This window comes from Sabethes cyaneus, chromosome 1 (assembly GCF_943734655.1).
Source record: "Sabethes cyaneus chromosome 1, idSabCyanKW18_F2, whole genome shotgun sequence".
In the NCBI taxonomy this organism is placed as follows: Eukaryota; Metazoa; Arthropoda; class Insecta; order Diptera; family Culicidae; genus Sabethes; species Sabethes cyaneus.
The window spans coordinates 60,170,107-60,186,735 of NC_071353.1; the positions used below are offsets into that span (position 1 = coordinate 60,170,107).

A 16,629-nucleotide genomic window follows, 5' to 3' on the forward strand; every position below is an offset into this window, starting at 1 on the left:
TCGATAGTTCTTTAGCAAATTTTAGAGCACAATTAAAGCTATCTTTTAAAAAATGAGGCAAATCGGCAAATAGGCAAATGAGGCAAATAGATGATATTTTTTACAACAATTAAACAATTAAACATTTCATTCCAATCAAAGTCAAGTCAAACGGTTTTGCTGTTTGAACTGAAAATGCTAATAAGATATCATGCCTTAATTTGTATTTAATTTTAATATGCAGACCAACTAGGACGCTAGAGAATATACCAGGGACTATATAGTCGTACCTAGAAATAAGCGCTAGTTCCGCCAATGCTATTGTATAGTACACACATTGAAGCCTTTTAAAACGAAACGTTCGAGAAGCTTATAAGAACAGACATAAAACTGTTTCTTTCAATATAATATGTTTGATAATTGCAAGAAAACTGCATATGTAGACAGGCCCTGGTTGTTCAGCTAAACATAGACGGCATTCTGTTGAGCTCGACTTTAAAAATATCATTATGTATGCGGGTGGTGTCGTTTAGTTTTATTGATTTTAAATGCAATCCGTCATGCATAAATATTTCTGAATTCACATGAATCAACAGTAATCCTACGACTTTTCAATTAACAATCTGCTAAAAATTTAATGTAATATTTAAATTTTAGCTGAAAACTGCACACTCTGGCACTAGTGAATAATATTAGCCTAATTACAATTTCTTTTTCCGCGATGCAAATTGACCGGGTGCTTCCGAAACCATATCAGCGGCATTTTAAACATTTAGGGGATATGGACAAGCTCGTCTGAGAGCTCGCGGACAGCCAGTCACTTCTTCCAGCCGAAAAGTGTATAAATACTACTTCTATTTGGGATCGGTATGTTTATCATACGCAAGCCTTCGTCCGAGCAAGATGGGTAAGTGTTTATCGCGGAAAAGGTGTGTCAAGTGTCCGTTGTGCATCAATTATACTGCCGGTTACAGACGAAGAAACGTATACAAAACGCAGTCGATTGTTCAGTGAACATGAAGTTCACTGCCAAGGCAAACGGTCGGTTTGACGCCAACACAGAATGGATCAAATGAAACAATCATACCGGCATTTTTTTGGATATTCACTAATTTACGAGTTTTGTTAGTTTTGTGAAACTACAAAATCATAACGTTGCAGTAAAACTATTCACAACAATGATTCATAATAACCTGCTTAAAAAGTGTTTCGCATAATTGTAGAAAGGAAAAGAGAGAAGAAAGAAGAGATTTTTTTTTGCTTTTGGCGCTGAATTAACGGTGAAAGCTATCAGTTCAAAATAATCCGGTTGTGGACGAAACATGAAACCGAATTTTTCGCGAGTCAATGGTATTAAAGAATGTTCGAATAAGAAAAAATGTGCAGCTAAAGCATGGGCTGGTCTTGGGTAGAATCGTTTGGTCATTGAAAGAAATGAATATGAACATCATGAAGATTGTGAAGTTTTGTGGAAAGGCAGTCGTAAATTCAGTCAATAAATGGTGCACATTCTAATTTGCGGTATAACTTACAGCTTTCCATAGTGTACACTATAATCATTAAATGTTGAATATTATTGTTTAGTGTTAAAAAAATTGATGCTAAATTATTTGATTACAAAAATTGATTCATTTTATTATGTTCTACGATTTGAAAGAATATTACAGTTTTACCAATTTTAAAACCGTACAAGAACACTTGTATCATCCACTAAGGATCGGATCAGGATTTCAAAAGTAGATTTTTTGGGAAAATGACTTCCAGCGGAACCATTTTATTTTTTCGAAAACAGTTCAAATTCTCCATCGATTTGCTTTTTTGTACAAAGGAAAAGTATACGAAAAAGAAGAAAAGAACTAACTGATAACAGTATTAAGCCTCTCAATTGACTTCATGGTACGACATTGGTCTGTCAAGCCAGTCGTCGTAATATTTATTTATTTTAATCGATGTATATCTACACATTAGGGATATGAGCTTTTTTATGTCTGCATTCGGTAAAACTTGTACGATGTTAATTATTTTATTTTTACTAATAGTTTCTGAATTGACTTTAATTTAAATACTTATAAGTAACTGCCCATCTCAATCCGTTATGCCATACTTATCGTATTGCCATAATGAGATGTATTGAATGGTACTATAAATAAATTACGTGCTCGATTACTTCGAAAAGGTTGAATCTTTTGTAATAAGTAACTTGGTTCTGATGTGTCAACTATTTTATACGCCACCAAACAAATTGGTATACCGTGAACGCGGGCAAATCCGATCAGCTCCTAATTCCGATCACTCAACTAAAGTAGTCGATTTTTAGATGGAATCAAAAACCATAGTTTATGGGAACCCTCATGATCAAAGCTTGCCTCGGTTACTTTAGTTGAGTGATCGGAATTAGGAACTGATCGGAATTACCTGCGTTCACGGTACTTCAAAAATCTGCGAAGGGGCAGCCGAGCAGTTTATGTTGAAGATGTGTAACATGTGAATACCTATCTCGACAATCCAAATACTTATCGCACTCAACTGGTTAGAACAACAGACCTCATACCTCTAGACAAGTATTGGCGCTAGTGTTCCCATTGTATTCCTGGAAAATCATCTTCCAGCAAGAAACCAGCACTTCTGAGCTACCAGTGTCAAAAGTGTGTTTACGTTTACCAAAAAGAAAAAGACAAAAGCAACTGCCCGGTGTCGGTGCTTGCGAAGCAGTAACGGATCCCTTTTATCAAACAATCGACCGTGTTTAAATATAAGTATTTCATATTCATTTTGAAATCGCTCAGGTTGCCGGGAGCAGCTGCAGGTGTTGGAATGAGTACAATTTGCAGCCCGCAGATTTACCGGCTATCACAGTGAAATACGTGGCTAGAGCAGCAAAGTTATTGTCGTTTCGGAATTTATTTTTGTGCTAAATTAGTTGCCGAATCTGCCCCCGGCAGTGTGTGGTGTGTCGGGTTTAAAAGTTTGTATCAGCTAACCGGTAAATATCTGCTGCAAATTGTGGTGCAGGTCGTTATCGACTCGACAATTGAAAGCATACGCAAGCATACTTGCAGTTTGTTCGCATCGATTCAGGAATCAGGACTCAATCCATTTCGAAAGGACTAGTGAAAGAATACCGTTGGATCCGCTTACCGTTTAGATAATTAGCACCCACGTCTGCAGCTGACTACTCAGTATTCCTGCCCCATTTTTTGCAAGAAAAATCATCAAGTGTTCAATCTATCAACGTTGTTTATGATTAATATTGATCTACACAAGTTCAATGTAAACAATTTTGACATTTGTAGGTAGTACAGAACATAGCAAAACAACATAACCTGCAAATATCCTGCGATGCCAGCGCCAATACTTGTCTAGGGACTATGAGGTCTGTTGTTAGAACAACACGAATTCTCCCAATTGCTCTGACAGAAGCATATAATAATGGTTCTGATCGATACATTAAATGAGGCCATATTTTTGCTTCCTTTAATGTATCGATTTGAAGAGCTAAATTTTAAAGCTATAAGGAAGATTACCTACTTATTTACTTACTTAGGTGGCATGCCGTCCTAAGAAAAAGCCTGTTTAACAAAGGTTCACCATGTAACTCGGTTGAAGGCTACCGCTCTCCGATTCCTCGGACACCGAGTATCCTCCGCCAGATCTCGCTCCACCGGGTCTAACCATCTTGCTCGTTGCGCTCCTGGTCGTCTTGTTTCTACCGGATTTAAGGCGAACACCATCTTTGCAGGGTAGTTGTTCGACATTCTTGCAACATGCCCTGCCCATCGTATCCGTCCAGGTTTAGCCACCTTTTGGATACTGGGTTCGCCATAGAGCTGTGCGAATTCATGGTTCATCCTCCGCCTCCATACTCCGTTCTACTGTACGCCGACGAAGACCGACGTTCTTAGCATTCGTCGTTCGAAAACTCCGAGTACTCGCAAGTCCTCCTCGAGCATTGTCCATGTTTCATGCCCGTAGAGAACAACCGATCTAATAAGCAACACCATTGGCGGAACTAGCGGTCATTTCTAGGGGGGGCTATAGCCCTGGCATTTTTTTCGACCATTTTATTGGTCGGCCAAGTCAATTTTTCTAGGGGAGGCTAAAGCTCTCCTAGGGGGGGCTAAGTCCCCCCTAGTTACGCCAATGAGCAACACATACAGGGTGCACTTTGTACAGGGACTTAGTCTGCTCGACCGCAATTGCTTGTGAAGCCCATAGTAAGCACAACTTCCCCTGATAATACGCCTCCGAATCTCACGGCTCACGTCGATCAATATACTACTGACCAAGCGGCATTGGTCGGCCTCAGTTCCGCTAGTCAGCATGTACTTTGTTTTAGGTGTGCTTACTTTAACCCAAACTTTTATGCTTCGCACTTTAGTCTGGTGTACTGTTCAGCCGCCGCCATATGTTCTGCCGATAATATCCATGTCATCGGCAAAGTAGACGAATCGATTGACTAATTTGTTGAAGATCGTGCCCCGAGCGTTGATATCCGCTTGGTACATAACAATATGTAGCGCTATGTTGAACAGCAGGCTTGAGAGACCATCACCTTAACGAAGCCCTCTGTGTGATTCGAATGAACTTGATAATCCACCCGAAATTCGAACACAGCACTGAGTACCATTCATCGTAGATTTAATCAGTTTGATGAGCTTCCTGGGGAAGCTGTTCTCGTCCATGATTTTCCATAGCTCTTTCCGGTCGATGGTATCATATGCGGCTTTGAAGTCAATGAACAAATGGTGCGGTGGAACTCTGTATTCACGGCCCTTTTGGAGGATCTGCCGCAGTGTAAATATTTGATCCATTGTAGACCGACCTTCGACGAAGCGGGCTTGATAAGTTCTCACAAATCTATTCGCAATTGGTGATAGTCGGCGGAAAATGATTTGGACAGCACTTTACCGGCGGCATTGAGAACGGTGATCGCTCGATTGTTCTCACAGTCCAACTTATTGTCCTTTTTATGGATCGGGCAGATAACCCCATCTTTCCACTCCTCCGGTAGCTGTTCGTATCCCAAATTCTAACAATTAGCCGGTGCATACAAACAGCCAGCTTTTTTGGTCCCTTTTTAATAAGCTCCGCTCCGATGCAATCTTTCCCAGCTGACTTGTTATTCTTTAGCTGCATGATGGCCTTCTTAACTTCGTCTATCGTTGGGGCTGGCATCTCTTCCCCGTTTGTTGCACCGTCGAAATCGCTTTCCCCGCCGCCATGGTTCTCCGCCTGGGCGCCATTCAGGTGTTCGTCGAAGTGCTGCTTCCATCTATCGGTCAGAATACTGCCATTCTTATCCCCACACATTTCGGCTCGCCGCATAAAGCCTTTACGGGATCCTTTCAGTTTCTGGTAGAACTTGCGGCGAACGATGCAGCTGCTCCAACTCTGCATATTCCTGCTCTTTCAGGTAGCGGTTTTTGTCCCGAAAGATTTGGTTTAGCTGCATCTTCTTCTGTTTGTGTCTTTCCACGTTCTGACGTGTGGCACTGCGCATCTTGGCCACCCGTGCAGCGTTCTCCTCATCCATCATCCTCCTATATTCATCGTCAAACCAATCTTCCGCTGATTCTGGGCCCGATGGAGCTCTCCGCTACACTGCTAATGGCTGTCTTGATGATGTTTCAACAGGGGCTTTGTCCAGCTCGTCCTCTTCCGGCAGCGCAGCTTCGAGTGAATGCGCGTAGTTTGCGGTGACGTCTGGCTGCTTCAGCCTAACCGTGGCTGGTGTCGGTACCGAATGTTGTTCACAACGGAGAATCTTGGGCGCATCTTAACCGGGGTTGATTTGCTCTTTTTATTTCTTTTTTGCTCTTTTGACTACAGCGCCTCAACCAAACAGAATTCGAAAAAGTGATTTATAGGAAAAGCATAGAGTTACTTATTATCTACAATATTATTGAAGAAAGTATAGTTTAATCTTTTGTATTTATAGTGTTACAGAGCTGCAATGTCTTTGGTAGCAAAAAGAGTGCTCTTTTGGCTACCAGCGGGGTATTAGCCCCATAGCACCATAAATATAAAAGATAAAACTATACTTTCTTCAACAATATTGTAGATAATAATCAATTCTACGATTTGCCTATGCATCACTGTTTTGAATTTTGTTTGATTGGGAAGCTATAGTCAAAAGAGCAAAAATAAAGTAAAAAGAGCAAATCAAGCCTGATCTTAACCATCACTAGGTAGTGGTCCGAGTCAACGTTAGCGCTTCGATAGGATCTGACGTCGATAATGTCTGAGAAGTGCCGATCGTCGGTCAAAACGTGGTCGATCTGTGATTCTGTCTGATTTGGTGACCTCCAGGTGTACTTGTGTAGGATTCTCTGCTGGAAAAAAGTACTACGTATGGCCGTTTCAAAGGCCCATTTCATTGGTTCGCTGGTGTGCGCTGAACCTTTGGGCAGCGGTACTAATTTCGTTTGATAATAGCTTATTGTTACTATATCTAGCCAGAACAACAATAGCGCTTTGTCTCATCTTCGACCGAGTACACTGATTGTTGTTCTGCTAGATGTGAAGGTCAACGCGGTCATATTGCGGCTTTGTGCCGCAATAACTAGTTTTAAAATTTTAATCCTTCAATATAGTATAAATACTAGGATGCCACATTCATCATACCAAACTATACCCTACCATGCTGCTAGCAAAATCGAATGAGCGATCAACTCGTTCGAAATAAGTCAAACAAAGCTAAGATCCGTCGGAATTCAAAATGAGGATATCACCATGTGCGAGCTTGACCTGGAGCAATCTATTATTCAGGAGGTGCGGAGACTAGTTCTAATTTGACCACGTATAAGAGGCTTAACACCTCCCAGTTGGTTTTGAGGTACGATGCTGGTCTAAGAAGCCAGTCGTTGTAAGTTCGAATCTCGGCTGGACTCTATTAGAGTCAATAGGATCATAGCACTAGCCTCGTGATTGTCCTGCACTCTAACAGGTGGCTGCGAAGTCTGTTGAACAAAACCAGAAGGTCTAGTTTTGGAAACGGAATGTAGCACCTAGGCTTTGCTTTGCTTTGTTAAGATGCTTCATTATGGACATCGAGCAAACGCCACTCTTATACTTTGTCCTGGGAAGAGGTTTGATTGTTTGCAATGAAAAATTCAGTATACAACGGTAGGATGTTTAATGAGCTCTGAGGATAAACCTTTGCTACAGTTACTTGACATCCAATGACCAAAATGTGTAAGATTTTAACGGGTGGCAATTAAAATTTTGGAATTTTTTTCTCAAGCTGTCAAAAAAAGACAAAAATACATGAAGAAGCTCTAATTTATCGTAATTAAAGATGCAATATCCATTGTTGAAAAAAATTTGTGTACATTTGAAAACGTTCCGTAATCGGCTGTTCGGCGAAGCTTCCGTTTGATGTCGGAACAGGAGCGTTGTTCGGCTGTCATGTCAACTTTGTGATTGCATCTCTTGATTCTACCAATCAACTGTTTGTAATTGGTGGCTCTCCAGTTATTTTTGTATACTAAGCAACTCAAAATCGTGAAAAAATCTTCGATTGGACGCTTTGCGATAGATTTTTCGGGTCGTGGTTTTTGGGTACAAATGGGATCGAATGAATATTCAGAAACGATTGTGCTTTTTGGCGGAATAATGCGATGATGCTCTATTCGGTCAAAACACGTATTGTCCATCTGCATGATGTTTTTGTAGAAACGGGCAGATTTAACTTTTGGCAGATAATTAATAGTTGTTAAGAATGATTCTCTGCTATGTATTTACAGGTATACTTTAAAAATGGACTATGCGACTTTTCGTTAAATGTTCTGTTTCAATTCCAAAATATATATTTTTATTAAAGTACTGAAGAAGGTTCTAAGTAACTATCTTAATAGAGATATCTACTACGGGTGTGTTGTATATTTTGTGCTACCATATAAGTATTGCGTAGTAAAAATTTTTGTTTGCGAAAAATTTGTGAAGTGAATTATATAGTAGTAATAAATAAAGTAATTTCCTTTTATTATTGTTGCATTATATTAAACTTTCTCATAAAAAGTTCGTTTATGCATGTGGTTCACAAGTTGTGAGTTACAACCATATAGAAAGCAACTCGTTGTTTCACTTTGAAAAAATTGTTACCGTTAGCGTTACTCCATTCGTTTACCAAGTTTTGCCATGTATCGGAGATCGGTCAAAATTTGCATTATTCAAAAAGAATTTTCGTCGTAGCAGAAGTGATGAAAGTTGAAATTTCTTGGTAAAATCGAAAAATTAGGTTCATCTCGCGATCAACCACACGGGGTAATAACGTCATCAGGACCATTAGGGAGCAGGTTGTCGTTTCGCGTTAAGGTAACTGTTATTGCTATTTCGCTCGTTTGTCCGATTCTGCATAATGTTGGTCGAAATTTGCATGATGTCAAAGAACTCCTTCATTCAGCAGTAACGAATGCAGAAAGTTTATCAGATGGTCCGATGCTATCTGTTTTATTAGTTATCGTTTTGGTTATTTTTACTTTCTATTGGTGACATTTTCGCCAGTAGAACTATTTTAGAAAGATTTGTTTAAGTACTTTTCTCCTAAGAAAAAAACCCATTGCATTCTTTAATTTTCAAATCAATCCCAAACGATCTTATGCAAACTGTTCTGTACATAAATGATAATGTTGGCATACATCACTCTAAGAGACGTTCCAATGAGTCCAATTCCAATTGTGATATCCTGATCGCAGTATACACGTTTCGCTTTGATTTTGCTCTTTTGATTACTGCACCTCAGCTAAGCAGAATTTGAAAAGGTGGTGTATGGGGCATTTGTAGAGCTAATAATTATCTATAAGATTGCTCGAATTTTGCTTGGCTGAGATGCAGTAATGAAAAGAGCGAAGGGAAAAGTCTACGCCAAGCCTGCCTGGGATTCGCTAACCGTCTGACTAAGCATTCACTACAATTACGCGAGACTCCAACACCTTCTCTCTGTGCCAATTACACGCTACCGGCAACTACTCAAATAAAGTGTAAAAACACAGATTACTTATTCCAGGCCAATCCTTTAATATAGTATAAATAGCAGGATGCCACATCCTCCCCCTGGATGAAATGAACATTTCAACGTATGATATTATTCCAGGTCAATTATATTATGTACATTGTTGGTGCTGTCATTAAATTATTGTTGTTTGTGTTATTGAGATACGTTGACTCTCATAAATACCCTGTAGAGAAGTCACTATTTCCTTTATGTAATGTGACAAGCTAAAATAGAAAATAATTGTTTTAAAATCTTTGTTTGGACACGCGTAATCGTCCCAGTATCTACCATATCTTGTCATTGATATTAAACGTCTATAAACTTTACCTTTCTGAAGTCAATGGTTATGATTTCCTAGCCAACGTTTTAGAGTTGAAAAATCAGCCCTAGACTCATCTCGATTGGTCATAGGTCAAAATTAGTCTTAGACTCATCTCGAATCTTCATAGGTGTTAGGCTTTTCCCGACTCATCTCTAATACGTGTTGGTTAGGGTTATCTCGCCGGCTCACGTTTCCCCCGGCTTTATACCGAAGAATAGCACTCGTAGTAATCCGTTATTTGCCTAATCTTAGAAAGTGTACTGCTTTCCATTATTCCTGAATGCGGTTTGAACTGCTCCGACACTCACACCTTTGTCGTTAGTTAGTTTTTCGATCGAAAGACCGCTCACGGTTCCTCATTGGGGCACAATCCGTTTTTTTGTTCGCGAGAAAGGCCACGCATTTTAAAACTTCTGCGCTGAATATCGAAAAAATAGCGACAGCTGTTTCAATTGGTGTAAACAGGAACCCAGCCAAAACTTAGTTGTTGTTGTTGAATTTATTATAGAGTGGTTTATCTTAAATTTAGTTGAATTTGGTGCACGTTACTTGAAATGATTAGATTAGATACTTTTTAGTGTACAGTAATCCCCCCAATAAGGACGCTAATAGGGACCGCGTTAATGGAAACCGTGTTAATGGAGTCTACGTAGCATATGGGAATTGACTTAATTGGTTCCAACATGGAATAACTCGTGATCTTGACCGTATAAAACATTGGTGTCTTCGACAAAGTTGTTCAGCAGATCGAGGGCTTTTCGTTGGATTGTAGCATTTCGGAATTGCCTCACTACGTGGTGCTAGCGTATATGTAATATTTTTGTATAGGCTGTATCTTGCGCTGCTGACTATCTAGAAAGTTGCGGTCTTCGGGAAGGTTGCTCAAATGATTGCCACCTTCATGATGACATAAAAAATAGCACAGAACTGACTCACTACGTGGCGCTAGTATCTATGTGATATGCTTAGATAGGCTGTATCTTGCGCTGCTGACTATCTAGAAAGTTGTGGTCTTCGGGAAGGTTACTCAAATGACTGACATCTTCAAGATGGCATGAAAAATAGTGCAGAACTGACTCACTACGTGGCGCTAGTGTCTATATGATATGCTTAGATAGGCTGTATCTTGCGCTACTGACTATCTAGAATATTGTGGCCTTCGGGAAGGTTACTCATATGACTGTCACCTTCAAGACTGCCAACGTTGCATTTTGCAGAGAATTTTTGTAAGCGACCAACATTGCGTTAAATAACGAGCAAAATATTAGCAAATTTTCCAACTAGTTAAATAACTACTGTCACTTAAACAACATTTCCGTAGAAAGCAACTTCTTGTACATTAGCAAAATCATGAGTTATGACAAACACAAAAAAATCACAAATACACTAGCACCGTCCATTGAGTCAATTCTGCATTATTTTCCATACCATCTTGAAGGTGGCAGTCATTTGAATAACCTTCTCGAAGACCGGAACTTTCTAGATAGTCAGCAGCGCAAGATACAGCCTGTCTAAGCATAGCACATATACACTAGCGCCACGTAGTGAGTCAGTTCTGCGTTATTTTCCATACCATCTTGAAGGTGGCAGTCATTTGAGTAACCTTCCCGAAGACCGCAACTTTCTAGATAGTCAGTAGCGCAAGATACAGCTTGTATAAACAAATCACAAAGACACTAGCGCCACGTAGTGAGTCAGTTCTGCGATATTTTTCATGCCATCTTGAAGATGTCAGTCATTTGAGCAACCTTCCCGAAAACCGTAACTTTCTAGGTAGTCAGCAGCGCAAGATATAGCCTGTATAAGAGTGTTACATATACGCTAGCGCCACGTAGTGAGACAATACAGCAATACTATAATCCAATGAATACCCGTTGATGTACTGAACAACTCTGTCGTAGACGCCAACCTTCTACACGGCCAGGATCACGAGTTATTTCATGTTGGAACCAATTAAGTCAATTCCCATATACTACATAGACTCTAATAAGGACGTTCGACCGCGTTAATGGAATCACTCAAGACCGTCCTTATTGGAAACGTTCTTATTCGAAACCGCGTTATTCGGGGGACTGCTGTATTTAATATTAATAGGACAGTCTATGTGACAAATCTGTATTAATCATCGATCATTTTTTAAAGAACATTTCTATTTCTAAATACCTAGTTTTTTTTAAAGGTGAAACGATACTGAATCCAACATGGCCGGACATCCTAAATCCTATATCCTCACAAGGACGCCTTTTTTCCGGCGATGTTGGGATTCAGTACCGTATCACCTTAATGTAAAAATATTTCTCATTTCGGTGCAACCTGAACTGACAGAGAATACAATTTACGCAAATTTATAACTTACTGTGTTGTAATAAATGCCGAGAAATAACATTTTAATCGATTTTTTAGAGTTTATAATTTCATCAGACTAAATCCCTTGCGTTCATTAAAAAAATTCAAACAGGTAGAACTAGGGAGGATTTTCAGCTTATTAAGTGATTCCTTGGATTTCTTCGTTCTAAGCCTAGTTTTATTGGTCTAGTTGGTGTTGTTACTATTTTCATGGTTTTCGTGCTTTTTGCATCTTTGCGTTAAACATTGAATTCAACAGCTTTCAAGTCGTCGTAATGTACAATGATTTTTTTACTACCGGTTTCATTTTTAGAGTGATTAACCTATAACGACGCACCCTTGGTTAGCACCAAAATTATAACAACCGCAATGTTTCCTATAAGCTTGAACTGATTGACAACTAGCTATGTTATCATAGTTGCAAAGTCACGTGTAACTAATACGACTGTATTGCAAATGAACAATGGGATAGTGATTTATTATTTACCCTCCACGAATGTTACATTAAGACTGATTCTACTTTAAATTCAACACAGGTACACTACCGTCACTGCCATTCCTTTGTTTACTTTTGAGTGCGGCTTCAATACTACTCCCTAAGACCGAAGCTCAAAACACTGGAAAACCGGCACGTATAGTTTGTTACTTCAGTAATTGGGCAATCTATCGACCGGATGTGGGGCGCTATACGATCGACGACATACCTGGCGAGATGTGCACTCATATTATTTATTCATTCATCGGAGTCGACGACAGCAATTACAAGGTTCTAGTCATTGATCCAGAGGTAGATTTGGAGCAGAACGGTTTTAGAAATTTCACCAATTTGAAAAATAAGTACTCCAATGCAAAAATGATGATCGCTGTTGGTGGTTGGGCTGAAGGAGGCAAAAAATATTCTCAGATGGTTGCTGTTAAGGAACGTCGAGCTTCGTTTATTGCTAGTGTGGTACAATTCATGAAGGTTTATAATTTTGACGGGTTCGATTTAGATTGGGAATACCCAGGAGCAGCTGATCGTGGTGGTAGCTACGGAGATAAAGATAAGTTTTATTACTTTGTGGAAGAGCTAAGAAGGGCTTTTGATAAAGAAGCTAGAGGATGGGAAATCACGATGGCAGTTCCAGTGGCAAATTTTAGACTGCAAGAGGGCTATCACATTCCAGAGTTATGCGAAAACCTAGATGCCATCCATTGTATGACGTACGACCTCCGCGGAAATTGGGCTGGTTTCGCAGATGTTCACAGTCCTTTGTATAAAAGACCGCATGATCAGTGGGCATACGAGAAATTGAACGTGGTAAGCATTCTACACTTATTGCGAAACTATTCTTTTAATCTATTAACGATATTCCACTTTAACAAGAATGACGGTGTTCAACTTTGGGTCAACTATGGCTGTCCACCAGATAAGCTCGTCATAGGTGTTCCATTCTATGGCAGAACATACACTCTCAGCGCAAGTACAACTAACCCTACTCTTGGATCTTACATAAATAAGGAAGCTGGTGGAGGTAGCCCAGGACCTTACACCAATGCCACCGGTTTTCTAGCATATTATGAGGTATTTCTATTATAATCAGGTAATTTTTATATTTCAACAATTTGAATTTCAGATTTGTACGGAAGTGCAAGATGAAGAAAAGGGTTGGACAAAAAAATGGGACGAAGTTGGTCTCTGCCCATACACATATAAGGGTACGCAGTTTGTCGGTTACGAAGACGTTGAATCGCTTCAGCATAAAATGCGATGGATAAAAGAGAAAGGATACGCAGGTGCAATGACTTGGGCTATAGATATGGATGATTTTCATGGGTTATGTGGACCAGAAAACGCTTTGATGAAAGTGCTTTATGAAAGTATGAGCGACTATATAGTTCCGGAGCCAACCATATCTACAACGCCAAGGGTAAATGTTTAATTCCTAGAAAAATAATAAATCATGAACATTGCGATTTTTTAGCCTGAATGGAATCGCCCACCATCCACTCAACCAAGCACAGAGGATGGTCCACTTCCAGCAACGTCAAGTAGCACAACTACGCGTCGTCCGAAGTCAACCACAATGGCTCCTCCGAAGAGAACAACTACGCAAAGAACAACGACTACGCCAGCTCCAATAACAGAGGAAATAGATAATAACCCTGAGCCAGCCCCAGTTCCAGCACCACCTGACTATGAGGAGCCCTCAGAGATCGAGTGCTTAGAAAATCAAGACTTCGTGCCATCAGATGACTGTACCAAGTATTACCGATGCGTTCACGGGCAACCGGTAGAATTTACTTGTAAAGAGGGCACTGTTTTCCATACAGTGTTGAATGTATGTGACTGGATTGAGAACAGTGACCGTGCTGAATGTAAAGGAGAAGCGAAGACTGTTGATGATGGTTTTTTGGATAGCACAAAACACGTTAAGAGAGAACAAGACGTACCCGAAATGGGAAATTAATTTTTTAGTTGAAGCAAATACAGTATAGATTACATTCTTACTCAATTTTTGATAATCTCTAGAAAAAAGAAAACCTGGTATTGGGGCTGGGGTTTGCCGTATCAAAAATTCCTCTTCACTGTATTTCATCCTGGTATACTTGTCGCCGATTTGTTGAGCGTCTCCATACGCAAGTTGACCTCAACCAGGTCAAACCATCTAGCACGTTGTGCACCTCTGTTTCTGGCGCCGTTGAGGAAGATAACGGATTTCACTGCACTTTTCGTCCGGCATCCTTGCGACGTGGCCAGCACACTGTAGTCTCCCAACTTTCGTCAGTTGTACGATGGGAAGCTCTTCAAGTAGTTCATTCGCCTGCGTCACTCTCCGTTATCTGTTTGTTCTTCACCAAAAATAGTCTGCGACACCTTTCTTTCAAATACGGCAAGTGCACGTATGTCTTGCGTAAGCAAAGTTACTGTCTCAAGTCCGTAGAGCACTACCGGTTTGATTAGCGTTTTGTACATCGTCAGCTATGTGCGGCGGCGTATGCTCCTTGATCTAAGCGTCTTGCGAAGGGAAAAGTACGAATTCCAGCTTGGATGCGTCGTTGAATCTCCTTACTCCTATTATTGTCAGCGGTGACCAGAGTTCCGAAATATACTAACTCATCAAAAACTTTCGTTCTTTTCTCTGTAGCCACTTTCTACCATATGTTTGGTTTTCGACATAATGATTTGTGACCCAAAGCCTCCATTTTTAGTCTGCCGTAGATTACCTCCGCCGTTCCACGGTTTCTAATAATGATGTCGAGGTCGTCGGCGAAGGTTAGGAGTTGGCTTCTCTTGCTAAATACCGTTCCTCTCATTGCGATGCTCGCTCGTCGGATCACACCTTCAATAGCGATGTTGAATAACATACAGGAGAGTACATTCTCTTGCCGCGATTCGAAAGGACTCTAGAGTGCCCCCGAAACCCGCAGGGTACCTTTGATCAGCCGCGTCAGTTTATCCGAAAACCCGTACTCGTGTATGCGGAGTATGCAGCGTTGACCAGCGTAATGCCGCGTTAATTGCAGCAATCTAGCCGATCGCCCGTTTTGTAGATGGGATAAGTCACACCGTCCATCTACTCCTCTGGTAGTTCTCCTCCTCCTAAATCCTTGAAATTACCCAGCCGTTGCTAGCGGTTCTTGGCCATTTTTGTACAGTTCTACCGGGAGTCGGTCCTTTTCGGCGGCTCTATTATTCTTCAGCTGATCGATTTCTCGCCGAATCTTCTTGAGATCGGTAGCCGGCATATTGTTATCGTTTGTAGGCACTTCTAGGTTAACTTCCGTTGAGCCTCCTTCTGTTATATCGATGTAGAGATGCTAATCGAAGAACTATGCTTCCACCTGTCAACTACCTCGCGCTCGTTTCGGATTAGATCCCCTCCCTTGTCACTACACATGTCAGGTTTAGGTGTAGCCTTTATGAGTTTGTTTCAATTTCTCGTAAAACTTGCGCGTGTCATTAGCCCAGAATAGTTGTTCCAGCACCTCACGATCTCTGTCCTCCTTCTGGCGCTTTTTCCTCCTCACGATCGTGGTCACCTCATTCCGCGCTCGTCGATGGCTAAATTCTCCCTCGTGACAATGCTTACTTACTTACTTAGGTGGCATGCCGTCCTAAGACAAAGCCTGTTGAACAAAATTTCTCCATGTAACTCGGTTGAGGGCTACCGCTCTCCAATTCCTCGGACACCGAGTACTCTCCGCCAGATCTCGCTCCACCTGGTCTAACCATCTTGCTCGCTGCGCTCCTGGTCGTCTTGTTCCTACCGGATTTCAGGCGAACACCATCTTTGCAGGGTAGTTGTCCGGCATTCTTGCAACATGCCCTGTCCATCGTATCCGTCCAGCTTTAGCTACCTTCTGGATACTGGGTTCGCCATAGAGCTGTGCGAGTTCATGGTTCATCCTCCGCCTCCATACTCCGTTCTTCTGTACACCGCCGAAGATCGTTCTTAGCACTCGTCGTTCGAAGACTCCGAGCACTCGCAGGTCCTCCTCGAGCATTGTCCATGTTTCATGCCCGTAGAGAACAACCGGTCTAATAAGCGTCTTGTACAGGGTGCACTTTGTACGGGGACTTAGTCTGCTCGACCGCAATTGCTTGTGGAGCCCATAGTAGGCACGACTTCCGCTGATAATACGCCTCCGAATCTCACGGCTGGTATCATTGTCCGCCGTTACCAGTGAGCCAAGGTAGACAAATTCATCGACTACCTCAAACTCATCGCCGTCGATCAATATACTACTGCCCAAGCGGTGTCGTTCGGCCTCGGTTCCGCTGGCCAGCATATACTTTGTTTTAGACGTATTTACCTTTAACCCAATCTTTTCTGCTTCGCGCTTTAGTCTGGTGTACTGTTCAGCCACCGCCACAGATGTTCTGCCGATAATATCCATGTCATCGGCAAAGCAGACGAATTGACTAGATTTGTTGAATATCGTGCCCCGCGTGTTGATATCCGCTCGGTTCATAACACCTTGTAGCGCTATGTTGAACAGCAGG

At 41.2% G+C, this 16,629-nt stretch overlaps 1 protein-coding gene across 1 annotated transcript in view; it reads left to right on the forward strand.

The window, feature by feature from the left end:
* The window catches only part of LOC128745730 (endochitinase), a 29,575-nt gene that overhangs the window by 442 nt on the left and 12,504 nt on the right, over nt 1-16,629 (forward strand). The window contains exons 2-5 of the mRNA XM_053842810.1: nt 12,179-12,942; nt 13,009-13,206; nt 13,259-13,552; nt 13,607-14,089. Of these exons, the coding sequence (XP_053698785.1) occupies nt 12,179-12,942; nt 13,009-13,206; nt 13,259-13,552; nt 13,607-14,089 (1,739 nt within the window). The remainder of the gene's footprint in view (nt 1-12,178; nt 12,943-13,008; nt 13,207-13,258; nt 13,553-13,606; nt 14,090-16,629) is intronic.